The sequence below is a fragment of the Melospiza melodia genome, chromosome 18 (assembly GCF_035770615.1).
Source record: "Melospiza melodia melodia isolate bMelMel2 chromosome 18, bMelMel2.pri, whole genome shotgun sequence".
In the NCBI taxonomy this organism is placed as follows: Eukaryota; Metazoa; Chordata; class Aves; order Passeriformes; family Passerellidae; genus Melospiza; species Melospiza melodia.
In genome coordinates this window covers 7,529,145-7,555,835 of record NC_086211.1, presented here as the reverse complement: position 1 = coordinate 7,555,835, position 26,691 = coordinate 7,529,145, and the positions used below count along the sequence as shown (strand labels likewise).

General features: G+C 45.0%; 3 protein-coding genes across 3 annotated transcripts; 1 reads left to right on the top strand and 2 right to left on the bottom strand.

The window, feature by feature from the left end:
- THUMPD1 (THUMP domain containing 1) lies at positions 1-3,580 on the bottom strand. The gene is made up of 4 exons (XM_063171914.1): positions 3,365-3,580; positions 2,852-3,032; positions 2,275-2,523; positions 1-1,711 (listed from the first exon to the last, which is right to left on the bottom strand). Exons 1-4 carry the CDS (start codon positions 3,578-3,580, stop codon positions 1,383-1,385), a joined length of 975 nt encoding a protein of 324 aa, XP_063027984.1. The 3' UTR covers positions 1-1,382.
- A 1,387-nt stretch (positions 3,581-4,967) lies between these two features.
- Positions 4,968-10,768, bottom strand: ERI2 (ERI1 exoribonuclease family member 2). Its single transcript, XM_063171449.1, has 7 exons — positions 10,357-10,768; positions 9,543-9,670; positions 9,244-9,400; positions 8,610-8,710; positions 7,668-7,749; positions 6,920-7,008; positions 4,968-6,709 (listed from the first exon to the last, which is right to left on the bottom strand). The coding sequence occupies exons 1-7, from the start codon at positions 10,766-10,768 to the stop codon at positions 5,372-5,374; spliced, it is 2,307 nt and encodes a 768-aa protein (XP_063027519.1). The 3' UTR covers positions 4,968-5,371.
- Positions 10,769-10,842: 74 nt separating this feature from the next.
- Positions 10,843-25,365, top strand: REXO5 (RNA exonuclease 5). The gene is made up of 19 exons (XM_063171899.1): positions 10,843-10,959; positions 12,584-12,705; positions 13,582-13,708; positions 14,562-14,646; positions 15,089-15,253; positions 15,386-15,474; positions 16,287-16,402; positions 17,162-17,300; positions 17,865-17,959; positions 19,269-19,371; positions 19,952-20,088; positions 20,403-20,511; positions 20,851-20,961; positions 21,086-21,223; positions 21,673-21,765; positions 22,241-22,460; positions 22,963-23,156; positions 23,684-23,793; positions 25,134-25,365. The coding sequence occupies exons 1-19, from the start codon at positions 10,843-10,845 to the stop codon at positions 25,201-25,203; spliced, it is 2,340 nt and encodes a 779-aa protein (XP_063027969.1). The 3' UTR covers positions 25,204-25,365.
- Positions 25,366-26,691: the final 1,326 nt, after the last annotated feature.

The following is a 26,691-nucleotide window of genomic DNA, read 5'->3' as shown; positions in this document are numbered from 1 at the left end:
TAAGAAAGCAGAGTTTTAATAAATGGGCTGCAATGGAGATAGGACTAGGGAAATAAAAGTCTTCTTCATTTTCCAACTTCTGAAACAATTTTGACAGAAGAAGAAAATATATAAATTATGAAAGACTTGAACATGTCCTTTTCATTAAACCAAGAGAAGCAACAAATTGTGTTCTTCAAGGTAAGTCTTTTCCCATTAGCAACACACAGGCTTTTATGCTAGAAATGAAATACTAAAGCTAGAAAGTTCTACAGGAGGCATACTCAAAACCCTGTTGGAAAGCAAGTTACAGCTGCACTGGTTTTGGGTGGTTTTAAGGGGTCACAGGGACAGTCCACTGCAACAATAGCACAACAGAAAGACTCACTAGCATTATCTTCAATCTGAAACAAAATTAATACCAAAAAGTTAAAACTGTACCAAAAATTAAAATTTAATTCCCCTTACCTAGTATGGTATAATGGAGAGCTTCTTTCATAAGAAGCTTCCAATCAGTATTTAAATTCAAACTTTGAGACTTAAGAAAAAAAATTTAAACAAGAAACACTTTATAAAATCCCTCAAGGATTGAGTCTTTGGAAAGAGCAGCAAAAGGCTATCTGCAGGAAATTACTCAAAAGGATTCCATTCAGTGATTAGAGCATTTACTATAAATCAGTAAGTGCTGCATACACAGCTAATGTAAACACACATGTAGTTTTTGATAAAACCATCTGCAATGCCTGCACCATACTATTGTTCTAAAACAGTCCAATCTTTTACTCTAAATCATCTCATAATATTCAAGTATTTATATATGTAACAGTTCTTTCCATTCAAGTCAAGACAGCATATCTGTGTATATATATAAATATATGTATAAATCCCTCCATCAAATTATCAGATTTACCTCGTTCTGTTGTTCACACAGAAAAATATTACCAAGTTCTGCAGCTGTCAGCTCATTTCCTTCCCCAAATCCTCTGCAACCAACTCTTTTCCAGATCTCTCTCTGACAGTGATTGCTCAGAGCTGCCTCTGTGCTGCCTTTTGGCTTCTGTAGCCTCCAGATGTAACAAAGGAGAGTCCATACATGTCAGGGTGGCCACATCTACACATACATGCACAGACCCCTGTTTTGTGTGCCAGGCACAGGGAATGTAGAACAGAGCTGCAGGAGGAGAGCAAGCCTCACCAGAAAGGTGATGCACTCTTGAGCACCCTTACCTCTGCTGAAATGTCAGTTCCACCTGCAACGAGCATTAAAATTCTTACACTTGTGGATTTTAAAACCAGGACTTCAAAACAAAACCCCTCTCCTCTTTCCAATACCCTTTCAGAACTCTAGGGCAACTTTTTTTATATGTTTGGATTACATTTACCTTTCCCTTATATCACATTTTCTACACTATCAGAGCATCATTCCCCTTGGGCTCAGATTCTATTTCACTTTGATTCTTGTTTTCTTCTTTTATTTCTTTAGAGCTCTTCTCCTGCTCCTCAGTTTCTGCTTTAGTTACCTCTGAATTCTGTTCTTCTGTAACACTTGATGGGTTTTGTTGTGCATCTTCTTTGTTGCTCTTCACCACCTCCTGCAGATTGTATTTCCTGAACAGAACATAGTCCCTCACCACACTTAGGCAACAGACGGTTTTTATTATTTCCACCACAATTGTGTATTGTGGATTATTAAGATCAACCTTGTTTTCTGGATTGAGGCTGCCCACAATTCCTGTAAAAGAAGATGCAATTTAAAAGATACTGGGAAAACTGTTTAAGAGCATAAGCATGTCTTGTTTCTCAGAAATTGCAGTGAGATAATTGTTCAGTTACTTCAGTCCTACTGGGGGTACATTTTGAGACTCCTGCTCTGCTCTGCCATTTTAAGCAATTACAAAAATAATTGGCTCTAACTGAGGGGGATCTTGCCTCCTCTCTCTTAATTTTTATCCATTCAATAAAATACTTGACTAAGCTGGAGCTTTTATATGAGACAAATATTGAAGAGAAATAGTAACATTATTTCAATACAGCATCCAGAGAGAAAGCCTAATAGCTGTCATTTCAAAGCACATATAACTAATATTGCAAATTATAATCAACATTGTTCTCTCTTCTGCTTAGTCTCCTAAGACATCAACACCAACAAGGAATACTGATGTCAAGTTTTTTTAAGTGTTAGAGAAGCTTTTAGAATTCAACAAAAAATGTGTATGTTCAATATGACCTCTTTTAATAGTCTGACCCATATTGTGCATGCAATCTTGTTCTGTTTTGTGTGAAAACCATACATACCTGCCAGTTCCTTAATTACTTCTTCCCTACTCATATGGCTGTTATTACGAGCTTTGTAAACGATCTGAAAAGTACCCTTGTTAGGGGCTTTAAACCACGGCTCAAAAAACGTTTCTGTGTATTTTTTCATATCTTCCATAAAAGCTTTGCAAGTCCCAGAAATGGGCAGCATGCGCAGAATGACTCTTGTTTTCTTCTTTTTAGTGGTGTGCATATCCTTCAGTATATGGTGCACCAGGTTCTCAGGTTCTACAAGAAAAACAGTTGGGTATGAGCAACAAATAAAAAGCATTATCCCTCCTCTTCCCCTTCTAAACAATAAGCTGGGAACTTGGCTGCACTGCTGTCAGCCTTGAATCCTTTTATGTAGAGAGTTGTTTTGCTATACCAAAACTAAATCAAAGATTGTTTTGTCATAGCAGTTTCCTCTACCTTTAGCTTCTTCACTAACAATGAAATTCAGTGGCATGGCCAAAGGGAAGGGTATTTGTTTGATACACACGTTACTTGGAAGCCACACTCTGTGGCCTTTTACTAACACTTTGAGAGCATTACTCAGCATCAGCAGAAGCCCCACCTATGCCCTGGGTTCTGATGAAGACCACGTTGTTGGCACCACTCTCCACCGACTGGAACCGCCGCAGCTTCTGCTCCGTCGAGGCACGGATCTGGCCAACCTCCTTCTTCAGAGCAGCCTCGACATCATCCTCATCCTCCTCCCTGTCGCTTGCAGACAGCCTCTCCTCGTGATCTGAAAACTTCACACAGGCACCGTCTGCTGGTGAGCACCGAGCAGCAATGCCCGGCTCACAGCCTGCGTTGGGCTCGCCACACAGGGCACGGCCCGGGCCGGCAGCGGGGCTGCGAGGGGCTCGCCCAGAAAGAACCTGGGGCATTCGGGGGCATGGCGCACACACGCGGCTCCTTTCATACACGCGGCTCTTCCACACACATGGCTCCTTCCCCACACACATGGCTCCTTCCACACACACCTTGCTCCTTCCCCACACACGCGGCTCTTCCACACACGCAGCGGGAGCCGATGCCTGGGGGTGCCGCTGCCCGCCCGCCCGCCCGCGAGCACACGCACCTGCTCGGGCCCGTAGAGCAGGTCCCCGTACTCGCCCAGCAGGCTGTAGGCCTCCCCCACGCACTTGCGCTCGTTCATGTTGCAGGTGATGAGGATGCCGCGCATGCCGGCCTCCAGCTGCCGCCCGGCGCCGCGGGGCCGCTTGGCCCGGCCGGCCCCGGCCGCGAAGTGCCCCTTGGGCCGCCGCTTCCGCGCCGCCGGCTCGGCCGCGGCCATCGGGCAGCTCCGCCAGCACCGCCGCGATGGCGTCAGCGCCGCGCCCGCCCCGCGCCCGCCCGGCACAGCGCCGCGCCTGGAGCGGCGGCCGCGGGCAGCGCCGACCGAGCCGCGGGACCGAGCCGCGGGACCCGAGCCGCGGGACCGAGCCGCCGGGACCGAGCCGCGGGACCGAGCCGCCGGGAGCGAACCGCGGGACCGAGCCGCGGGACCGAGCCGCGGGACCGAGCCGCCGGGACCGAGCCGCCGGGAGCGAACCGCGGGACTGAGCCGCCGGGAGCCGAGCCGCGGGACCGAGCCGCGGGAGCCGAGCCGCCGGGAGCCGAGCCGCCGGGAGCCGAGCCGCCGGGAGCCGAGCCGCGGGACCGAGCCGCGGGAGCCGAGCCGCCGGGAGCCGAGCCGCCGGGAGCCGAGCCGCGGGACCGAGCCGCGGGAGCCGAGCCGCGGGACCGAGCCGCCGGGAGCGAGCCGCGGGACCGAGCCGCAAGGAGCGCGGGTCACCGACCCAGGGTAGCCAGCACTCTGCTGGCGCGCTCAGCCGCGGCCAAACTCCTAGCCCTTGATGCCTTCGCTTCCCCCGAGCTCCGGTTCCAGAGTTAAAATCTGTGTTAGTAACTCCGCAGCTGAGGGGAGAGGAGCAGCCCTCGGTCCAGCTCTGTAACGCCGCCTCCGTGCGCTCCACGGAGATGCTTCGGCCACTTCCACCCTGTCCGAGTCCCGAAGGTGCCACGGCGCAGAGGGACCGGCTAAACCATAAACTTTGAACAGGTAAATGGAGGCTTGGAGAAACAGCGAACATGTGCTAACGGAACAGCTGTGGCCCGCAGCGTAGTTCCTAAAGGAAGATGCCTGTGTGCATCCCTGTCCGTAAGAGCCGCTTCTCCCTGCTGTAACTTTCAAGCTTCTTGGACAATTAAAGGAGTAAGAATTGTTACAGGTTCTGATCTGTGGAAAAAACTGACCAAGGCAGTTGATCCAAATTCAATATAAGGATACGACCATTGGAAGCAAACTGTGGTAGAAGTGGGGAAAAAAATAAAAGTACTTGCTGTTTTTTTGCAGGATTTTGCAATGTCAAGAAAGACATTGCAGATTTACACAGTAATATAAAGTGAGACATTACACTACATCCTTCTTAGTTTATACGTTGAATACATCCTTACCTGATTCCCATAATTTGTCTGTCCCAGGGGTTGCACTACGAGCTAAAGCAGACACTGATAGAAAAGAAATGGGAAACCCAGAGAGGCAAGAGCACAAGAGTAATGTGTTAAATAAAGCATTTAATGAAATATCAGTATCTTATCTTTATTATTACTTAAAGGATAAAAAACTCTGTAAGAGTTTAAAAGACTACTATTGCTTCAAGAATCACTTTTGATGTGCAACATCTTGTAAAGAGATTTTAAAATCTTTCAAAAGTTTCAAAATTTAAAAGTTGTAGGCATTACAAGTATATTTAGGAAAAAAAGGGCAAATAAAATCTTAAGGACTGGACTAGTATTTAAAATATATGATAAAACAGAAATTCAAGAATTGTACCAACAGCTGCTCATGCTCTAATTTTAGCACTTATAGTTTTGCCTGTTCTCTCACACTTTATTAGAGTTACTTTATGATCTGCTGATATTTTTGTGTGTTTGAGCAACTTTCCTTTCTATTTATATTAACCAAGAACTGTCCTTTTTGTCCCATTCTGAGAATATATATCTTACATCATTTGACTGTCCTGATTCCATTAAGCATGAAACTTAGAGAGTTTAGGATTCAGACAAAAAATTGTATCCATTCTCAAGTTCTCATAGAGGGTCTAAGACACCAATATTTTTTGTTGGAAGAATTCTCTGAATTACTAGGAACAGTTCCAAGAGAGGTCACAGCATCTGCATTAAAGGTGAGACCACTAGATTTCTCTTTCAGAAGCGCATATTCCCACTTGAAGTATCCACAACTTTTCTTATTTCCTCCTTGCTTGCCAACAGGACAACAATAAAATGCTCTGCCATGATTTGGGCCAGCATTTGACACAGAGAGTTTTTTGGCTCTTCGGCCACAGTTACACAGAGGGGGAGTTGATTTTCCATTTCTCACAGCTCTCACAGGCTCATTCAGATTTACTGTGGAGTTCAGAACTGCAGGAAATACTCTGTGCAAATTTGAACTTCTCAAAGGTAAGGAGTGATCAAAAGAGGAAGTGTTCTCTTGATATATATGAAAAGACTGCTTTTTTGCTGGTGGGCATGTTCTTGGACTAGTTGGCTTTCTTTTAGGAGCCTCTAATGGAGTAGAGTAATTTCCAGTTAATGCTGATTGTGCTGGAACAGCATTTCCCTTTGCAGATGGTAACTTGAAAGCTGAAAATTTTGAAGTCTGCCTTTGAACTGTCCCTATATTATAGATTGTAGTATCAGGACTTTTGTAAACAACAGACCTCCGGGGTTCCATGGGTGCCACACTTTCCTCCAAACTCTGATTATCTGAACTTGTCACAGCCAATTGTTTTGAAATAGTTTCTTCTTCATACACGGTTAGACTGTCTGTACTTGAGTCACCCTCGAGCTGAACAGAGTCTGGATTTTGTTCATATTGAGATTCTGGTATCAAAGCAACATCTTCCCAGTCTGTCAGCAGAGACAGGCACTCAGAGCTGGTGCTGATGTCCCCAGTGGAGACAGTGACTGAGGGGATGGTGGTGGAGACCAGCACCAGCCCTGAGCCCTGTGCTGGGAGGCTGGGCCTGGCTGTTCTCAGAGGCTGCCCAATGCTCAGTCCCTGCTGGATGCCTGCTGGTGCAGGGCTGGGACACGGCTGTGCCACACCCAGGGGAACAGGAAACCTGTCAGGAGATGCTGCTGAAGAGCTTTGGCATCGAGCATGGAATTCAGTCCTTGAGCTGCTGCTGGGTACAACACAGACATCTGCAGAGGGATCAGTGCAAGGGATCTGCTGCTCCCCAGCCTGGAGATTAGAATTTATCTTGTTTCCAGCAATACCCTTGTGTTTGTTCTCAGCCAGAGGTTTTGTTTCAACATCTCTAGATGTTTCAGGTCTGCTCTTACTTCCCAGTGGAGTCTTGTCAGTGACATTTACAGTCAGTGTTCTGGAAATTAAATTACTCTTCTGATGTGCCTAGGGAGTCCGTAAACAAAAGCAGATTTTGGAAAGTGAATACCCAGACATTTTGGGAATAAATGCACAAAATTAATAAGCATATCAGCCTAAGGATGTTCTTTCCAAATCACAGTCAGGATGCTGGCTTTATTATTTGAATAGCTCACCTTTCATCTGTATTCCAGGCTACAAAGCAAGTAGACAGGAAGATACAAAGTAGTGACTAACCTTATCCAAAGATTTAGTAACTTTGAGCACACATCCATCACAAATCAGCCTCCAAGCAAGACGAGCAGTGTTCCGGGAATCATCCAACCCTTCAAAAGTATGGTTATATTAATGGCTTCTGTTTAACTGCTACTGGGAATAGTTCTTATTACTGGAAAAAGGTAATCTAGGTAAGCCTTACAGGAATGACAAGGAGTTACAGAACTGTGACACTTAGTCATCTAGTTCAAAAAAGGGAATGGAAGTAGAAAATTCCAAATAATTCTCTGTGCTGAAACATCTGAAGGATTATCCATAGAGCTGAATATCTATGCACAATTTTAAATATCCTTGCTCTTTTTATTAGTCAAGTAAAAAAAAAAAACATATTGTGTTGGAATTCTCTCACTTTATCAGGATATCCAGAGCTATCAGGTAAAATCAAGTTTCTTTATCTTCTCTCAACCTCTTTTGGATCCCAGCAATTCAGAAATTGGTCTTATGAACATACATTCAATAGCAGTAGAAGAGATTTCAGAAATGAAGTATGAGGTTAGAAATAACAAACTGATCTCAGAGCACTTTGCCTTTCTTGTTTTGATGGACAGAACTTGTCTTGTTGGACAGAACATGGCATAACCTGAAACAGTAGTAACTACTCAAGAGTAATGACTAACTGCTTTAGGTTAACTAGAGCTAAATAGTACAATTTAGCTTTATAAGATACATATATTTATATATATATTAAAATGAGGATCATCATGCTTACCAGAATGTTCCCGTCCTTCAAAAGCTATCCCCAAATCCTGCAAAGCCCCATTGAGCCCCTTAGGCTTTCTGTTATAGAAGGCCTAAGGAGAGAAATGCAGGTGCTTAACATGAAGCATTTAAAAACCTTTTCCTAGTGAAGCAAAGCCATTTCAGAAATATCCCCTTACAAATAATAAATCTCACAATGCAAATAAGCAAGTTGGGTATGTGCATTTTGGGATAAAACCGTAAGTTACTTACCCTGTTAGAAATCAGAATGGAAAGAAATATGAATCCCTTCTCTCAGTCTTAAGTAAATCCATTCTGTCTGAGTTCTGGAATCATTTGTCTGCACTCTATGGCTTACTTACACTGATGAAAGTCTTAACAGACCAGCATTGAAGAATACAACTATAAATAATACCTTAAGATGCAATCAAAGGCATGGGCATGAATAGATTTGGCATAGGTATGGAATTTTTTGTAAGTGAAAAAAGTGAGTATTGCTTCTTGCTCCTAATATGAGTATCTGATTTGATCACTGCAAAGGGGGAATATTCACACTGTTTTTCTTTAGAGACCTAATTCTGCTGCCTACCTGTGAGGTACCTCTAAACAGACTATAATGACAACTTCCTACACAGCAATATAGGGCAGCAATAGAAGCACACAAAACAAAAAAAGATAGGAAGCAAGGACAGCAAAATGTGTCAGGAAAGGAAGAGCAGCTCATGAATTCTCATAATTATCATTCTTTTATCAAACAACAATCTTTTCCTAGCATTAAGATTTCTATTCAAATTCACACAGTTCTAGGGCAGTTGGTTATTGAGCAGTAACATCACAAAATAAAACCAGGTTACTCTGGTCACTGGGACACAGAGCATTGCCTTGTAAGCCCAGGTGCAGTCAGCCTTTGAGGTGAGTGTGGGTAGAAATGTTTGTCTGTCCATCCTCTCACCCTGTAGGTCGCTTTGAGATCAATCCAGGAATTCAGAATGTCGGGTTTGCGCAGCTGCTTCCTCCTGCACTCATAGTGCAAACACACACCCAGGTCCCAGTCTGTGCAGGGAGAAGCACAGTCAACCCACCACTGCAGAACTGGCCTAAAATCCACATAGTGTGGCCTGTGTGTCCCTTTATGTGGCCTAAAAACCTACATAAAGGGACACAGCACCAACACACTGTCAGCACCCTGTGCTGCTGGATGGCAGGATGGCACAGGCTGTGACAGCGTTGTCCAAGGGAGACACTGGGGTTGCTGCAATGGGACACCAGAAGAAGCAAACCCCTGTTAGTAATTAACTTCAGACAGAGATCCCAAAGATCTAAAGATCTCTAATTAATTTAGATGCACTAAGAATGATCATGCAGTTCACAAAGTAGAAAAATGTAGCAGTGTCAGATCCTGGAGTCAAAGATGCAGCAAACATGTCAGGATTCCGTGGATTTCATATTTTTCAGTCTTATCCCAATATTCCATGTTTTTAATACCTAATAATAGGATTTTGGCTGTATAGAAGTGACGACACAATCTCACTAGTGCCACCTGATGTTACTACTGTGCAGAAAAAGCAAATGAAAATGTTATTTACCTGTCCATGTTACAAAGGCACACGCTTTTGCTTCTGAAGTAGAATTACTCTGACTATCTGTACTGAACATAATTTTCTTCTCCTTCTGTATCTTCTGAATCCATTTCATAAACTGTGATAAGCAAATGTTGAGAGGCACCCCTTGGTCCACTTGATTCTTCAAGGAAAAGAACAAGAAGCATGTATGTGTTAGAACTCACTGAAATTCATTTGAGGTTTATTTCTTTAAATAGCCTCTTTAAATAAAACAGTAATCAGCAATTATACAATTATAAAACAATGTTAAGTCATAATTATACCTGTGTTATGCCAGTTAGTTCTTTACAGAATTCAGAGAGAAGAGGATGCTCCTGGGGCTGCACATACATGTGGAATTCAGATTCAATGGCTCCTGTTGAGGTGTTTAACAGGACTGCTGGAAATTCAACTGCAACAAACATGGAGAAGAAGAAACAAAACAAACAAAACAGAACCAAAACACAAGGCCAGAAAGGTTAAAACTGTTCACAGGAATGAGACCATTTTCATATGGGTCTCTGCCAACTCAACATATTCCATGATGGTATTCCATCACACATATTCATGTATATATATATTATATAATGGAGTAGATTTTATAAATATATATATATACATAATTTTATATATATAATTTTATATCTAAAATTTAAAATAAAAATTAATTTAATATATAAAATGTTTATATATATAAAGTTTTTATATATCTAATTTTTTATTATTGAGAATTTTTATATATAAAATCTTATATTATAAAATTTATAGCGATTTAAAATATTTATTTATTTATATGTATGAACATAGAGTTCTAGCATGATGCTGATAAAGCCAAGGTTGTGGGTTTTATCCCTGTATAGATCACTCGCTTAAGAGCTAGAGTTGATAATCCCTGTTGGTCTCTTCCAGTTCAGAATATTTTGTGATTCATATATATATGTATATATGTATATGCACAATATATATACACACACTTATATTATTTACGTATCTATTATTCCATTATACTGGGGCTGAAACGCCAGGCGTTAAGAAGACCCCAACACAAGGAGGACACATAAAGAGGCCACAGGTTCAGAGCCAGCGGGGCGCACTCACTGATCTCGGGCCCGCGCCGGTCGCGGTCTCCCCAGCACGTGGCCTCGAAGTCCAGGACGATCAGGAAGGCGAAGCGCTGCCCCGCGCCCGCCCGCGCCCCGCTCCGCGTCCGTGCGCTGCTCCGCGCCAGCCCCAGCCGCCTGCGGACACCGACCGGGCTCAGGGGCCGCCCGACACCGCCGCAGCCCCTCCGAGCCCGGACACCAACAGCAACACCGCCACCGCCGCGGCCCCTCCGCGCCCGGACACCGCTGTCGCGCCCCGGCCCCGCACCTGGCCAGGCGCTTGGTGGCCATGGCAGCTCCGCCGCCCCAGCGCGCTGCCGCCGTTTCAAAGCTCCCGCGGGCCCGCCCCCATCGCGCTCTCGGCGCTCGGCTGCTCCGGCCGCGGCCCTGGCGCCGCCCAGCGCCATCCCAGAGCCCCCCGGAGCGTGTGGCCGTATCCGGCCGTGAGGGGCCGCCTGCTCCCGCAGCTCCCGTGCCGGCCATGGCGAAGGGGCTGTGCCTCAACGGGCGCAAGCGGCTCGGCGAAGGCGCGGAGGGGCCGCGGGCGGCGCGGAAGAGGCGGAAGGCGGATGGCGGCGGCCCGGGCAGGGGCCCCGAGGTGAGAGCCGAGCGCCCGGCGCTGCGCGGGCCCTGTGTCCCTCACGGCCGCTTCTCGGGGGCGCTGGGAGTCCCCAAAGCCGTGGACAGCGGCAGAGTACCGGGAGGGTCGTATACAGCCAGTGCCTGCTGATAACAACGCAGAATGCCCTGAGTTGTTCGCAGGGCTCATCGGGTCCGGCTCCTGGCCCTGGAGCCGTGGCCAGTCCAATCCCGCCCCGTGCCTCAGAGCATTGTCCGAACGCTTCTCGAACCTGGGCCCGCCTGGGGCCGTGACCGCTGCCCTGGGGAGCCTGGTAATGGCTTGGATTCTGCTCCAAGAGATGTGGGAAATAACTCATTTGGAGTGCTCAGCATTACATTTAAGGAATTTTGTTTAAAAAATAGATATATTCTCCAATATAATCTTCTCATAAACAAAGCAGGTCTCGAAAGGAGCATTGTGCATGCTCGGCACATGCACTGCTGGAGGATGCAGAGCAGCCCCACGGGGACACCTCACCCAGGACACACTGAGTCACTGCCCGTGGGACAGGAGCCGGTGTCTCCAGCCCGTGAGATCAGCCCTGTTTGTACCCGCTCAGAGACAAATTCCTGTGGCTGGCAGTACCCTCTCCTTGGTGAATCAAAACCTCTGCTCTTTGTGTGGGTTTTTTTGCAAAGCTTTAATTAGGCTGTATTGAAAACAACGGTGTCATTACTTGTCTCAGCTTGAGAGATGAGGCACTAGCAATTACACCAGCGTGTGCTGTTATTGCTAGATGATTCTTAACCACTGGAACCACGAACGTTGTCACCTCTCTTTAACTTCCTTACCCAGTGACAAATGTCCTGAAGAGCACACCAGCTCAGTCCCATGTGGGCAGGCTCTGACCAAATTACAGCACATGGCTTGTTAGTGTGTGGGGGAAAAGAACTTCCAGTGGGTGTTCGTGCTGTGAGGTTTTACATTCTCTAGTGTTGTGTGGTGTTTTTCCCCCTGTATGCCTTGATGTCTTTTCATCACTTATAATAAGAATCTCTTTAAAATTTTTACAGGAGCTTTTTGGAAGAGGCCATCTGGTCGGTGGAGGTCACCAAAATGCCACATTTACTTGCTAATTAGCCTTTAGAAGAATTTGTGCATTTAGGCTTAAGGAACTGCTATGCAGGAATGTGTGGCACAGTCCCCACTCATCAGCTCAGTGCTTTCTTTCTGCATATTCCTTGGATTTTACTGAAACGTTTTTCCCTGCAGGGGTCAGCAAACTCTTGTGGCAGAGCAGATCCCACACTGTAGATAGAGAAAACCTCCCATAGAGTGAGTCCTACATGTAACACTTGTAGAGATGTTTAAAGCTCTGCAGCAAGTGGGGGAAAGGGTTGAGAGACCAGAATATTGTGTTTGAATATCAGTTGTCTCCTTACTGCATACATCTGCTTATGTTAATCTTTGTTAAATAAATCTTCAAAGTTAGAGTACCTGGGTTACTGAAATGTTGAGTAAATGTAATATTAAAGTGGGATCTGAAAGGAAACTGTTGCCCAGGATACTGCTTGTATCCAAGTAGTTTCTTTTTTCTTCCTTCTTCATGGACTGGTGTGATTACCTGCAACCTCTCTTACCAGCATTTCCCTTTCCACAGGTGAAGTCCTGTCATTTGTCAGCAGCTCTGCTGGGTGAGGACTCAGAAATCAGCCAGGAGCAGCTGTATGAGCTGCTGAAATACGCAGCTCTGGGGAAATGCCACAAGGCAGCACAGCCCAGGTACTGCAGCCAGCCTGCTCTCCTCTTCTGCCCTGGTGTGAGAACATTCCTGCAGGAATATTGGCCATGCTGGGCTGGGAGCACTCACTGTGGAGTTGCCATAATGGCCGCCTGGATTGTGCAGATAAAATTGTTAGATTTGGCCAGGAAGCAGAATTCCTCTTCTGGCAGAAATCCTACCATTGCACAGTTTTGTTTCCTGCAGTTTTGAAAAACTGAATGACTGATGTGGAACTGAAGAAGCTCCACACACTGAGAAACAAAATACCCTGTTAAAATATTAACACAAATATTATTGCATTTCACATTAGATGTAATTGAAACAGAGTGTTCTAGAGCATTTTAGAAAAAACAAAACATTTTAGTCACTTCTCCCTTTCTCTGGACCAATTCTCAGTACTGGAAGGGAAAGGCTGAGGAGGGCTTATAACCTTGAATGGCAAAAATGAAATTAAATTAATCTTCAAATGAAACTCAAAGTAGAAAATACTCCACTTTAGATTTTAATAGTAAATAGAGAATTATTTTGTGAAACTTATTTTGATTCACTAATTCACCAGACTGCATGACTACAGTAGAAGTTGCTGGTATAGTCACATTCTGATGCATATGAATGAGGTATACATGTCTTGAAATGCAGCAGAAATTTGCAATAACTCTTCTTTCTCTGTCTCCTGTACTCTGTTGCTTCCAGGAATATGTGGCTGTTGGAGATAAGCTATAAAGCCTCTTCTTATTGAAGTCATTTGGCACTTTGCCATTTACTGACTTTAAAGCTGGGCTGGTTCCAACTTTTTTTTTAAGAGTGCTTGATAATTGTTTTGCTTTGATTTTTATATATATATATTTAAAATTATTGTTCTTTTCTAACTGCAGCTGGTGCCGTATTTATCACCAAAGCCACCTGGCTGGGGTTGTGGTTGTTGTTCTGCACGAAATGAGCCAACTCCATTTCTACAGATTCTATTTACAGTTCAGACACCTCAGGAAAGTGTTTCGCCATGTAAGTCCCAGACTGCATCCCTGCCAGTCCTGAAAGCACATCCCAGGGACAATGGCTGCAGTGGAATTACTGCCTTTTCCAAGGATCTGGCCATCCTTGACAGCAAGTGAGAGGATCTGTTTGCATCAGTTGTCAGCTCAGAACAGAGGACAGGGCTTTGATATTAGGAACAGGATTTCAACACTTACACCTTTGAAGCTTTACCAGATGAAATGTTTATTGATGTTTCAGTCCTCTGACTGTTACATATCCTGCACCTACAGGTTGCCAATTATGATAAATTGTGATAAATATCTTGGAATAATTTCAGTAATTTGGAATTTACTGTGAGTGAGGAGACTCTATAGCATTATGCTAGTCTCACTGGTTGAAAAATATCACTTTTATTATTTGCACTTATGTCAAGTTTCTCCCATTTCCCAGAAAGATTATTAAAATAATTAATTTTCTGAATTACAAGCAACATTTTTGAAATAAGATAGAAAGAAGGACTTGAATTTAAGCTTCTAGAGAGTTCTTCCTGAACTGCAGCAAATGTAAATCACAACTTAACTGGAAAGACTGGAACTAGCTTTAGCTTCTATCAAAGAAGGTCTTGAGATTTGCCTTCTTGATCATATCAGGCAAGGCAGATCTGTCCTGTAGTACAAAGAATCCTGTGTCCTCCCTCATTGGAACAGGTTTGATTTGTGTTGGGTTTGTCTACTTGCTAAAACACCAAATGTATTTCCACTGTTTCTTTTTTTCATCCTCTGAATTTGGCTGGCTTGGGGATCAATGAACCCCTCATTTTCTTCTTATCTTTGCCTGTCTTTCAAAGTCACTAACACGTTTTCACATTTTCTTTTTTCAGAGATTCACATTAGCACCTTCTGCCAACTTCCCCGTCAGTCTGTATGGAGAAGGAACAAACCTGAAACCTCAAAACACTCCACAAGGTATTTTGTTTGGGTTTGCATTGTCTCTTTCAAGACAGTGACTCACTTTAAACAGAGATTTATGACTTTGCATCCTTTGCAATCCCAGTGTGCTGCCATGGTAAATTTGTTTAGAAAGGAAGGCATACAATGGCTTAAACCATGAGACTTCTTACCCTGACTAGTTCAGTAACTCATGTTGGGCTGATTGTCAAAATGGATGCAAAATGAGAAAGATTTTAACATATTTAATCCCAATCCCTACTGCTTTACTACCTATTCCAAGATGTATGTAATCAAAGATATACATTAGGTTTGAGCTAAGACCCTTGTCTTTTTCTCTGACCCTCTCTCTCTCTCTCTCTCCAGTCTGTTGTTCCAGGTAGTGATCTGGAATGGGGCAGTCTCTAAGTGTTGATCTGAAACAGAAACTGAGCTTGACAGATGCTTATGTATTTTACAGGCTTGACTTCCACCAGCACTGCTACTTCCACCAGTGAGTGCACTGCTAAAAGCTCAGACTTGCAATGTGATCCCATCATTCAGAGATATGGAGAAAAAAAACAAGGCCTTACCAGCTATACTCTGACTTTAGAAGAGCAGAAAAAAAATGACTATCCCATAGAAGGTCAGTTTTTGGGTGAGGGCTGTTTATTGTTTTGTTGTGTTGGGGGTTGTTTTTAGTTTTGACAGTTTAGTGATATGTTTTGTCATGAGTTGTAGAAGAAAGATCTTATTCCCAGGTGTGTTTTCCCTCCAGGTTCCCCTGGATGCAAGGGCTACATCTCCACAGAGTGTGATCAGCAGAGGACAGACAACAGCCCTCTCTTTGGTCTGGATTGTGAAATGGTAAAAATCAGTGTGTGTGGCCTTAAAAAATAGAGTCAGGCACCCAGCTCTTATCAGCTCTTCCCAAGTAAGCCAAGCACTCTCTTAAACCACTTCTGGTATCTTAATATCTGCTGCCAGTCCCTTCCTTGATGGTACCAGTGCTAATGCAGCCATGGAGAGGCCCCAGCAGTGGTTCTGGCTATGAGACAAAAATAATATCCTGAGCAAAGAGCTCAGTTCTGTTGGCTCCCAGAGCAGCAGCTGGATCTGCCAGGCTGTCAGCAATGCTGGAATAACCCATGAGACTGCTGTGGAATTCCTCCTCAGCTCTCTCCAAGGTTTGGGAAAGGAAAGATATTTCCCTGGCACACATCTTTCCTTTAGCATCACAGTTCCTCTGGCAGCTGCTTGGTGAAGAGTTCTCCTTTATAGCCTTGCAGAGATGCCCGTTTGGCATCAGCATTGAGTAACTATTGATACAACCTGGGCTCTGCCTTTAAATTGTTCAGTGTCTCTGGAGCCGGTGCTGTCAGTGGCATTTGTGCAGTGCAGAGAGCACAGACTGGTTCTGTGAAATCAGCACTTTGTGGCAGTGTTTTTCTGTGCTGTGCTTGCCTGTGTGTTTGCTGTGCTTACAGTGCACATTTAACAATTAGGATGAAGCACAGTAGAGTATAAACCCACCAGCTGTGAGGGGTGGATCTCCAAGTCAAGGAACTCCTTCACAGTGATGCTGCTGCAGCCAAAGCAGATGTGAGTGAAGGTTTTGGAGTGAAGATTTTGGATCAGCATGGTGCTGATCCCACAACTGCCTCTGCTTCTTCCTCCAGTGCCTGACTGCCAAGGGCAACGAGGTGACGCGCGTGTCGCTGGTGGATGCGCGGGGCCGCTGCCTCCTGAACGAGCTGGTCAAGCCTGAGAGCAGAGTGTTCAACTACCGCACCAGGTCACTGCCACACACCTCCCTTCTCTCTGCCTGTCACAGCTGCAGCCCCTTCACATTCAGCTGTTACACAGGGCCTTCCAGAACCCCTGGGTTTGCACAGATCCTGCTGCGTTTCCCTCAGTGTTAGGAATGCAGTTCTTGCTGTGTGACTAAAGTGACCGACATGGTGTGTACAATGTGGGGCTCCCAGGCAGAGCCACTGGCACTCTGCAGTGTCCATGGAAAGTTCTGTTACAAATTAATGACACACAGCACAAGTTACTCTTCACTCATGGTTATAAAATAAGATGGAGTCTGTAGCTAAATTTGCTCATATGTAAAAAATGCATAGAGCTTGTACACACCTTTAGGGTGGGGCTCAGGATTACAACAAAAGCAGGCAAAACTCAAGGCTTGTCTTCTTCAAAACTTCACCTGGCTTTGTCCAGGAGGTGATGGCCCAGTCCCCTCAGGTTACTTGGAAGCATCTCCTTCCACCATAGACTTGCAATATTTCCTTACCTGTGCTATCTGGTGCCAACTGCATTATTCAAGAATACCTGGGAGAAATAAACTTTTGAAACAGATTTGGTAGCACTCTTAGCAGCTTAGCTGCAGAATATCCTCTGATGTTGGAACAGAAAACAGTAAATAGCATTCTGTGATTAGCTACACTGAGTTGATATTTCATATTCATATCACAGAACCTGCTTGCAATGTTTTCCAGCATACACTGCTGCTAATGTATTGTTTTTAACTCACCCAACTTTTGTTTTGAAGATTCTCAGGAATCACAAGGAAAATGCTTCTTCCAGTGAAGACAAGACTGTCAGACATCCAAACCAGGCTAAAAAAAATGCTTCCCCATGATGCAGTATTGGTGGGCCATTCTTTAAATTCTGATCTTCAGGCTTTGGAAGTGAGTATGTTTTTAAAACTGTTTTTCCTAACCCTGTGTTACTCATTTAACACCTGAAAACTTTAACAATTGCTCTTTTTATTAATGAACACTTGTTGATTGCTTTTTATTATGAATAGCCCTATGCTTGTAAGGATTAAAAGTCAAGAACTCTCCTTACAGCTATAAAATTTGCAAGGGGCTGTTCAGAACCCAAAAGAGAGAAGTCTGTCCAGACACAGATATTGTTGCAAGTGCAGCTTTACCCCTCTGCTTCAGCCAAATGCTTCTGATAGCTCTGTTATGGGGAGAACTAAATCTCTGTGGGTGATTTAACCAATCTAAAATGCTTGGATCATAGTTAATCTTTCTGACTCAATCTGATTTTCTCACTAGAGTGGGAAGTAGAAAGGAGAGTTGGATTTGTTTCATTATTCCTTTTGCTCTCTTGTGAATGAGGTATCTGTCAGGGAAGAACTGGCAACTGAAATTAAAAGGCAGAGGCACAGAAAATTGTGGAGTTACTGTCCTGTTCTGTATGTGTGCTGTTCTTAAACTAAAGTGGTGATGATTTTTCTCCTCCAGATGATCCACCCCAGCGTTATTGATACTTCACTGCTTTTTGCCAGAAGTGAAGGTCGAAGATTTAAGCTAAAATTTCTAGCCAAAGCTGTTTTAGGGTAAGATTATTACTGTACTGTCATGGTGGGTCATAGGGTCTTGATTTGCTGCTAATAGTATCAGAATTATTCTTTTGTTACTAAGATTCAAAAGAAAGGAGCAGGTTGTGGCAGTAAGACATGGTAAAAAGGAATTTACTGGCAGCATAATAAAGGGGCTTGTCTTTGAGCAAGCAGGAATGCTGTGACCCAACCAGATCTGAGTCCCAGCAAAACTCACCTTCCTGCAGGGCTGGAGAGCTGTATTGAATTGTAGAACAGCACAGGCACTCCTGCTCATACAGATGAGAGCTGCTTCAGTTGGCAAGAAAGAAATATTAACACATGAAAGTCTGATTTACTGACCTCAGTCATATTTCTCAGTGTATCAGCTACCACTGGATGGTATCTTAGTGAGATAATTCTCCCCATGCTCACAGTGAATGGTCATACTCTGCAGTGCCAAACTTCCCTGAACTGGAGGCTGCCTTCCTCTCTGTGTGCAAATTGTGAGCTGGGCCATTGGTCAAGAAAGAAGTAAAATTTAAAAATAGTCATGCATCAGAGTTGCAAGTATCAGCTCTGCTTCTGTCAGATTTCCCCTGTGCTTGGCACTGGTGAGGGCACACCTGGGGTGCTGTGTCCAGCTCTGGGCCCTCAGGTTGGGAAGGACCTTGGGACACTCAGGAATGTCCAGAGGGGGCAACGAGGCTGGAGAGGGGCTGGGAACACAAACCTTGAGAGGAACCACTGAGGGAGCTGGGGGTGCTCAGCCTGGAGAAAAGGAGACTCAGGGGTGACCTTATCACTCTGCACAGCTCCTGAAAGGTGCCTGTGCTGTGCTCAGGTGGGGCTGGGCTCTTTCTCCAGCACTGACAGAACCAGGGCACAGTCTTAACCTGTGCTGAGAAAAATATGGGTTGGATATTAGGGAAAAGTTTTTTACAGAAAGAGTGATAAAGTTCTGGAATGGCTGCCTGGGGATGTGGTGGAGTCACCATCTCTGGATGTACTTAAATAAAGACTGGACATGGCACTCAGTGCCATGGTTTAGTAGAGGTGCTAGGGCTGGGTTGGACTTGATCTTGAAGATCTCTTCCAACCTAGGGATTCTGTAAATTCCATAAACCATTTTACTCAACATTGCAAAAACATTTCTTGCAGTAACTTTTGGGAATATTTCACAAGAATGCTGCTGCACAGAACTGAAATCCTTTTTGGAGAGGGGAAAGCTCTTTTGCCTGAAAAGGACCCAGTTTAGAAAAGACAGGATGTTGGTCAGTGTGGAAAAACAGATAACCTGCCTGTACACCTAATTTTGATGCCCTAGGAAGGAGATTCAGTGTGAACAGAAGCTTGGGCATGATCCTACAGAAGATGCCAGAGCTGCATTGGAGTTAGCTCAATTCTTCATTGAGCAAGGACCAACAAAGGTATTTATATCTAATTAAGATTTCTGTCCTAAACTACAGAACATAATGTTGTTGTGCTTTTGAGGAAAAAAACTTCCACTCCTGCCCATCCTCCTGTTGATTTAAAAGAGAAACAAATGGAGCTGTGATAGAGGGCCCAGTTTTACAGCTTGTTACTTCCAGCCTCTATCCAGGAACCTGAATAACCTGGGCACTGCCAGCAGCCAGCATTGCTGCTGATCCTGAACAGGGGCCCTGGCTAAAGAAGGACTGAGACATTTCCAGGCTGCAGGAATGCCTGTAATTTTTCTAGATCAAAGAAGAGAGACCTTGTGTGTTGTGGTAGTGATTCAGCTGGTTTTATGAGTCCCTTGTGCTGTTGATTTCTGAGAGAACTTTTCTGGAGATGACTGCCTGTTGATGCTGTGAGTGCTGCATGCTCCAAAATGACAACAGAAAATAATAAGGCAAGAAATTAATGTCCATGTTTCTTCACTGCTGGAGTGTGCCTGCATGACTCACAGGGAAAGCACAAGCTTTTTGTCAGCTACAATTAGCTGATGAGATGAAAGCCAGCTAATAATCTTCTTCCTTCCTCAAGGTAGCAGAACTAAACTTGGAGATGCTTCTGACAGCTGAAAAACTGGCTGAGGTCTCAAAGAACAAAGCTGTGCAACAGCCCCAGGGATGTGGGCTCCAGGAACAGCTGAATGAGCCTCCACCATTATCCAAACCATGGTAATAAGATTCTCAAATATGTATCCTTTTCCTTCAGTTGAATCCTCAGTAAAATCAAACAAGTGCCTTACATTTTTCAGAAGCAATCAGGATATTCAGACAGACACAAATAATTGAAGCACAGTGCTGAAAAACTTTGGGCAGTTTCATCTCAAATTTCACAGAGTATGTTCTAGGCTTCTTTTGATGATGTGGACAAGAATATTCTTTCAAATTTCTTAACTGCATTGTAATTCTCTGACAAGCATTTCTTGAAAGTTTTTATTCCAAATACTGAAAAGTATTGTGATTCACAGTGTACTTCTCTCTGCTAGTTTTTTAGATTGTCTGCAGGTGACTGGCCAAAAACCCCTCCTTTTGGGCAGACAGGGATCAGACTCTTCTGGCCTGTGTCAGAGTAACCTGAACACTTCAAACAAACAGGTGAATGGACTTAGAGTGGGTTGGTCTAAGCATCAAAATAGTTCAAAGTTGTTCTTGTTCTGGGAGTGGGCAGATGAGTCCTATTTTAAAAGCTGACTGGCAGTGCTGGTAGCAATAGTGTTAATTCCAGGTTAGCTAAATCCATTTGAGCACTTCGGAAATGAGCTTTGATCCTCTGCATCCTCTCATGACTCACCAAGGAAGAATTTCTGCCCGAGGACTTTCTTAGACAATAATGAAAATTAAAGTTGGGAGTTAAATTCAATAGCCTTGGTTTTGATCCTCTGCAGTACAATTGTCTTGTACCTCTTTGAGCCTTGTTTGCTCTTGTCCCTCCAGATCCTTCAGAGAGCCTTGGAAGATGTTCCCCTGTCCAAATTCAGTATCATTCAGTTCACTTTGGGTCCAGGGTACCTTGCATCTCACCTTCATGCTGGACTTCATGAAAAGGTATTATTTTTTGTTTGAGAACAGTCTTTGTGCTGAGCTTGCAGAGAGATGTGATTTATCAGGAGGCACTGAGTAGTTAGTTCCTTTGCTTTGTGAGTGCCTTCTCTAATCTGTGTTCCAACAGGTGAGCAGCAAGCTGACTGACATGCTGACAATTTACGCAGGTCCTTTTGAAGAAAACTTCTGCATCAAGTCTGTGAAGAAAGAATTTGGGAGGTGTGGACCAATCCAGTCCCTTACAGTGGTAACTGAAACATTCCAGGTGAGGAGCACTCAAAGGCTGCAGGCAGGCTGGAAGGTCTGAGTAAACTCTTGGAAAGATACAGATTAGAACCAAAGAAATACCAGTGTTTCTGTTTGGAAGGTATTTTGTGGTAGTCATCAACTACAATCATTCAGGGCACCTAAAAAGCTGCTCCACACAATGACAAGAACAGTGCAGCTCATGTGCTGCTCAGAGGACATGGAGTGCTGGGGAAGCTGAGGTGATTTTTGTCCTTATAAAGAGAACTGATATGTTAAGGTCTTTAATAGCCAAAGATAAAAAAAAGGGGTAGCATTAATTGAAGAGTTAATTGAAGGAGGTTTTAAACAGCTAGACTATGTGGAGTTTTAAAAGAAAGCAAAACTTTATTGAGACTTGACTTTTTACAAGGGAGGGCTAATGTGTCTCACTGCTAAACCTGAAGTATTTTACTCTGCTATTCCCAGCCCTATGTCTGTATCCAATATGAAGTGCTGGAAGCTGCCCAGCTTGCTGTGGAGTGCCTGAATGGAGCTGAGGTAGCAGGATCCTGCATTAAGGTAAAGGCAAACAGCAGAAGTTATGTTCAGCCCAGGCACAGCCTCCAGTGCATCTGAAACATCACAGCAGTGTGTCTGGGCAAGTGCTTGTGCTGTTACAATCTCCCTGTCCCTGCACAGTTCAGGGCCCCTGGCAGAAAGGAAGTGGCTGGATCCCTCTTGTTTTTCCTTTTTGCCTGTCAGCAGAGGGGAGTAAGAAAGAGTTCTGACCTCCAGCTGCAGCTTGAAAAGGCAGATCCAAGTAACAGGGCTATACAGAGCATGGCATTTTACTTTTATAGTTTTTCTGCATTACAAATAGGATCTCCCTTTATCATGACTAATTAAGTTGGCCTTCATTAGTCATATTTATTTCAAGTGATGAAAAAGAACCTGTCTGCTTTTGGTAATGGGAGAAAAATACTTTAAAATAGAAGCTCAGAACACAGAGCAGTGTGGGCTGACATGCTTTTTATTCCTGCTGCATCCACCCCAGGTCCAGAGACCAGTCACTGCAGCAATGCTGGACTGCAATGTTCTGATTAAGGAATTAGAACTGGATGTAGAAAATGAAGGTGTGATTTATGTGGCTGGTCTGAAGAAGTCATTAACAGAGACAGAGTTGCAAGAAGAATTTGGCCGGTTGAAGCACCTGGAAGCACTGTTCCTGCCAAAGGATCTTCAGAGTGGAAAGCACAGGAGCTGCTGCTTCCTCAGTAAGTAGCTTCACACACAGCCTGCATATTTCCTTCAAATAATATTCAGCAGCCCTTTGCACAGACACAGCAAGAGCTACTGAAACCCAGCTAGGCTCCAAGGGATGGTATTTAAAATGCTCCAGTGGAAGCACATATTGTTTGGAGGAGCACTTTACAGCTAAATATTTAAGAGGAAAAACCACCTGCTTAAAAAAAACCCCAAACATTTACTTAGAAAATTCCAGGGTAACTAATGGAGCTCCAGTACTTCCATGTGAGGGGGGGCTGCTGTGCAGCTTCACACAGCCCAGGAATCTCCTCTGCAAGGTGAGAACAGCTCAGTGGGTGCTGCTGCAGCCAGCTGGCATTTCTAGTCTGATGTTTATCTGTAGCAAGATGAGGATCTGCTTGCTGCAGTGATTTGTTTCTCATCTCCCTCCTGCTCCACACCTTTAGCCCTGCCTTGCAGGTGCCAACAAGGGCAGCAACCAAAGCTTGTTCCCTTCTCTTTGCATTTCAGAATTCCAGAAAACCCAGAGTGCTCTGGGTGCCCTTGAAGCCATGAATGGATGCACCATGAAGGGTAGTGAGTTAAGAAGTAGGAAAGCCCTTGCTCCAGGTCACCTCTGGAAATGGATTTGGCAAATGAATCACAGCAATGAGAAGCAAGGAAAACGCATCTTCTATGAGAAAATGGAGCAGCTGTCTGACTCTGTGAGTGTGAGGCTCTGCTGGTGTTTGTTGCAGTTAGTGAGGAGGGACTGCCCTGGGAACTTGCAGAGGTAACTTTGAGCTGACTGAGGTGCAGAGCTCCTTGTGACAGGAGGGTGTCCTTGTGCTGGAGCAAAGGAGCTGCCAAGGATCAGTTCCCACAGAGCAGCTTGAGAGATAACACCACACGAGATAACGTGATGTTTGCAGGGCACTGCATAACAGTGGAACCAGCCTAGCTGCACAGGGCAGGGGGTGCTGCTGCCCAGGAACTGAAACCTGGCCCTGGAGAGCTCACAGGGGGCACAGGGAGGGGTGAGTGCCTGTGGGCTGCACAGCAAACCAGAGCTCTGGCTGAGAGCTCTGGAGGGGCAGCTCCCATGTGAGCAGGGCCTGTGGTTCTCCTGCAGCTGGGCCAGGTGCCAGGCAGGAGCAGCATCACTGCTGCCCTCCCCTGTGCCAGCCCCACACACTCTGAAGGATAATTGCTGATGAATGGGGGACTTCATTGCTTCTATTCTCTTATGCAGGAGCAGGATCTAAGGAAAAAGGTGAAGAAGTTAGACCAGAATATCAGAAAGCTCTATAGGAGCCTGCAGAATAACACCCTGTGTGTTGTTCTCTTTCCTGGAGTGAACAGGTAACTTGCTACCTATTTTGCAAAGAAAATACAGAGCTGAATATTTTTATCTTAATCTCTTAAAAATTAAAGCCCTGCACAAGGAAGAGAAGGCCCAAAAGGAAGGCTGAAGCTGTTGTACTTAATCTGACTTTCATGTTGGGCCAATAAAACCTCAGCCCCAAGTTCTGCCCACAAAGCAGGCCTGAGTCACAGCTGATGGATCTGAGGGTCCAGAGTTGATTAATTGTACAGATCTTATCAGCTCCCCCACCTCCCCCAGAGGATGGTTCATCCCCATTGACAGTGAGATAAGTTCTGTGTAGCTGTGAGAGAATCAAGCAGAGTTTCCACAGCAGGGAGGAGTTTTTGGGGTGTTTTGTTTCTAAAACCACTGCAGCCAATGCCTCACTGCCAGTTGTGTTGTGGTTCCCCACACTGTGCTGCAGCCACAGCTGATCAAGGAGGTGCTTCATGACCTTGTCCTCATGTGATGGACAAAAATGAGAAAACCCAAATTTGTTCAGAGTCCTTCAGCTTTTGTAGGAAGGAGCAAGTTGTGAATTTGAGTTGGGCTGCAGCACTGCAGGTATCAGGGATCCTTCCCTGGAGTGGGCTTCCTGCATTTCAGCCCCTGGGCCTGAGCTGCCAGTGTCTCACTGTTTAATTATCAACCAGAAAGGTTCAGTCTTTTCTAAGCAAAGCCCTGGGTACTGAGGACATGCTCACTTCAACAGCCTTCTGTGCTCTCACTGTCACTGATCAGCCAAATAAAGGTCACATTACCTTTCTGCTGCCTTCTTTGGGCTCAAACTGCATCTGGTTGTGCATTTCTGAGCAATCATTTGCTTCTCTACACCCTGTATCACCTCAGGTGCCCTGCACACTCACCTGTCACCCCACAGGAAGGTTTGAGGCAGAGATGGCTGTGAGTTCAGTCCACACCACGTGTCCTTTGCAGAGTCGCTGGGCTCAGCACGATCTTCCATCACCAAGGGGTAGGAATCCCACCAGCAGAACAGGTGGATTCAGGAATCTGCATCCACAGGGAGGCTGTGGGAGCCCACAGGGCTTGGCTCACACTCTCAGGCTGCTGAGTGGGTTGGATGGGAGCTCCAGCTCAGGCTGGGAAGACATTTCTTGCCAAGTGTGAGGTTCCTATATTACTGTTTCCCTGAGGACCAACAGTTCAGAGAAGGCTTCTTGATTAAAAAGGATGCCAAATAATTGTGGGGTGGAAAAAGAATTAATTTTTCAATGTGCTGACCTGGGGGGTTGCAGCCCTCACTGCCAGCCCAGCAGAGTTGTGTGCATGAAGGCTGCACTGAGCAGAACTAACACAGCTCTTGTTTGTGTTGCAGCACACATGGATCACAACCCGGCCTTGGTCTGATGGGAATAAAAGATGATGAAGGGAGGAGTGCTTGTTAAACTGCCAAGTTTTTAAGCAAAGTCTTTTGTTAAGATATTTTTAATTACTTTAAATATTGATGTCTTTGTAAAGATCTCTTACCATAAGAACAATAGGCTTTCACTCTGTATCTTCTAAAATGTCTAAAAATAAAAGCCATTCAAAGAGTCTTAAAGCACAAACCCTTTTCCATTAACCCTTCCTGCTGTGGGAAGGTCGGGCCAGGCAGGCCAGCTGGAGCAGGACTGGCCTGTGGGTGTCACTCCCTGCTGGTGCCAAGGTGCCAGCTGGGGATCTCCCCTGGAACAGCCAGGCCATGAGCAGGCAGGGCAGGGCAGAGGCTGCAGCAGCTGCTCAGCAGTTCACAGCCAGCCCAGGACTGCCTGCATTGCTGGAACTCAGTGCCAGCTCCTGGAGCCGCTGCCTCCTTTCTGGGAAAGTGCTGTACTCGGGCCATGGAGGGGAGGAATCAGTGATTCATACTTCTTGGACAGTCTCCACTTTCTCCTCCTGCCCTGACCACCCCCACCCTCCCCTCACAAGAATTTCCTTGTGGCTGTGGGAGGGGCAAGGGATGTTTAAGGAAAGCACATGGCTGTGTGCACTTTGCACAGCATTGCTCTCCACAGGGAGCTGGAAGCAGGATGAGGTGATTTGCAGCCTCTCCTTTGCAGCCACTGCCACTTGAAATAGAGGCTGCTTGAGCATCTCTTGTTAACATACAGAATTTCCAAGCACAAAGATGCTTAGGAGAGTTTTAGACAATCAGAAAAAAAATTGAAAAATTAAATGTTTGTTAAAAAGTTTGACCATTAGATGAGGGATTTTTTCATGTGAATTGGAATAGACCAAGATAAAGGTGAAATAGTTATCATTCCAAAAGTTATTAAATACAGCTGATAGTATATTCACACCCTCCTAGTTTCCAGCCCTAAGTTCACTGGGCTGGGCTGGGCTCTCTCCTTATCTTGGGATTTGGAAGTTGGGAGTTGCTGTGTGGAGGAGGAGGCACAAATACAGAAAAGCAGGAGAAAGCCCAGAACCAGCAGTGAGCAGGCAGGAGATGCTCATGTCAGTGTCATTAATAACTAAATTTAAACCCACCTGAAAATTATATCTATTATTCAGCACAATGAATGCAGCCAATTTTTTCTCACACTAAGGTACTGTGGCCACTTCAGGTGAGCCTGGCATTCCTTTGGCTGCAGCTAGTGCAAGCTGGCATAAACAATAACATCAGTGCTGCCACAGAGTGTGAAGGGGAGCCAGTGCCTTCAGCAGCACAGGCAGCCCCTGCTGCTGAGCCAGTCCAGCAGAGACCAGGAGCTCAGGCAGGCTGACCCCAGCACTCATCCCTCTCTAAGGATTCACTCCTGTTCAAGCTGTTCACATCCAGCACCTCCTTGTTGCAAACACTTTGACTGCAAAGTTGAGAAAAAACCAGCCAGTTTTCCTTCCACACACTTGAAAGTTTTGTGGTCACCTCTCTGCCAGGACTTAGTGAGCGT

Coding starts and splice junctions, on each gene's coding strand:
- THUMPD1 (XM_063171914.1), bottom strand. CDS start 3,580: ATGGCCGCGGCCGAGCCGGCGGCGCGGAAGCGGCGGCCCAAGGGGCAC. Junction 3,033..3,364: donor TGCTCTACGGGCCCGAGCAG/GTGCGTGTGCTC, acceptor GCCTGTGTGAAG/TTTTCAGATCACGAGGAGAG. Junction 2,524..2,851: donor CATCAGAACCCAGGGCATAG/GTGGGGCTTCTG, acceptor TTTTTCTTGTAG/AACCTGAGAACCTGGTGCAC.
- ERI2 (XM_063171449.1), bottom strand. CDS start 10,768: ATGGCGCTGGGCGGCGCCAGGGCCGCGGCCGGAGCAGCCGAGCGCCGA. Junction 9,401..9,542: donor AACTAACTGGCATAACACAG/GTATAATTATGA, acceptor TTTTCCTTGAAG/AATCAAGTGGACCAAGGGGT. Junction 7,009..7,667: donor TGAAGGACGGGAACATTCTG/GTAAGCATGATG, acceptor ATACTTTTGAAG/GGTTGGATGATTCCCGGAAC.
- REXO5 (XM_063171899.1), top strand. CDS start 10,843: ATGGCGAAGGGGCTGTGCCTCAACGGGCGCAAGCGGCTCGGCGAAGGC. Junction 12,706..13,581: donor CACAAGGCAGCACAGCCCAG/GTACTGCAGCCA, acceptor TTCTAACTGCAG/CTGGTGCCGTATTTATCACC. Junction 14,647..15,088: donor ACCTCAAAACACTCCACAAG/GTATTTTGTTTG, acceptor TGTATTTTACAG/GCTTGACTTCCACCAGCACT.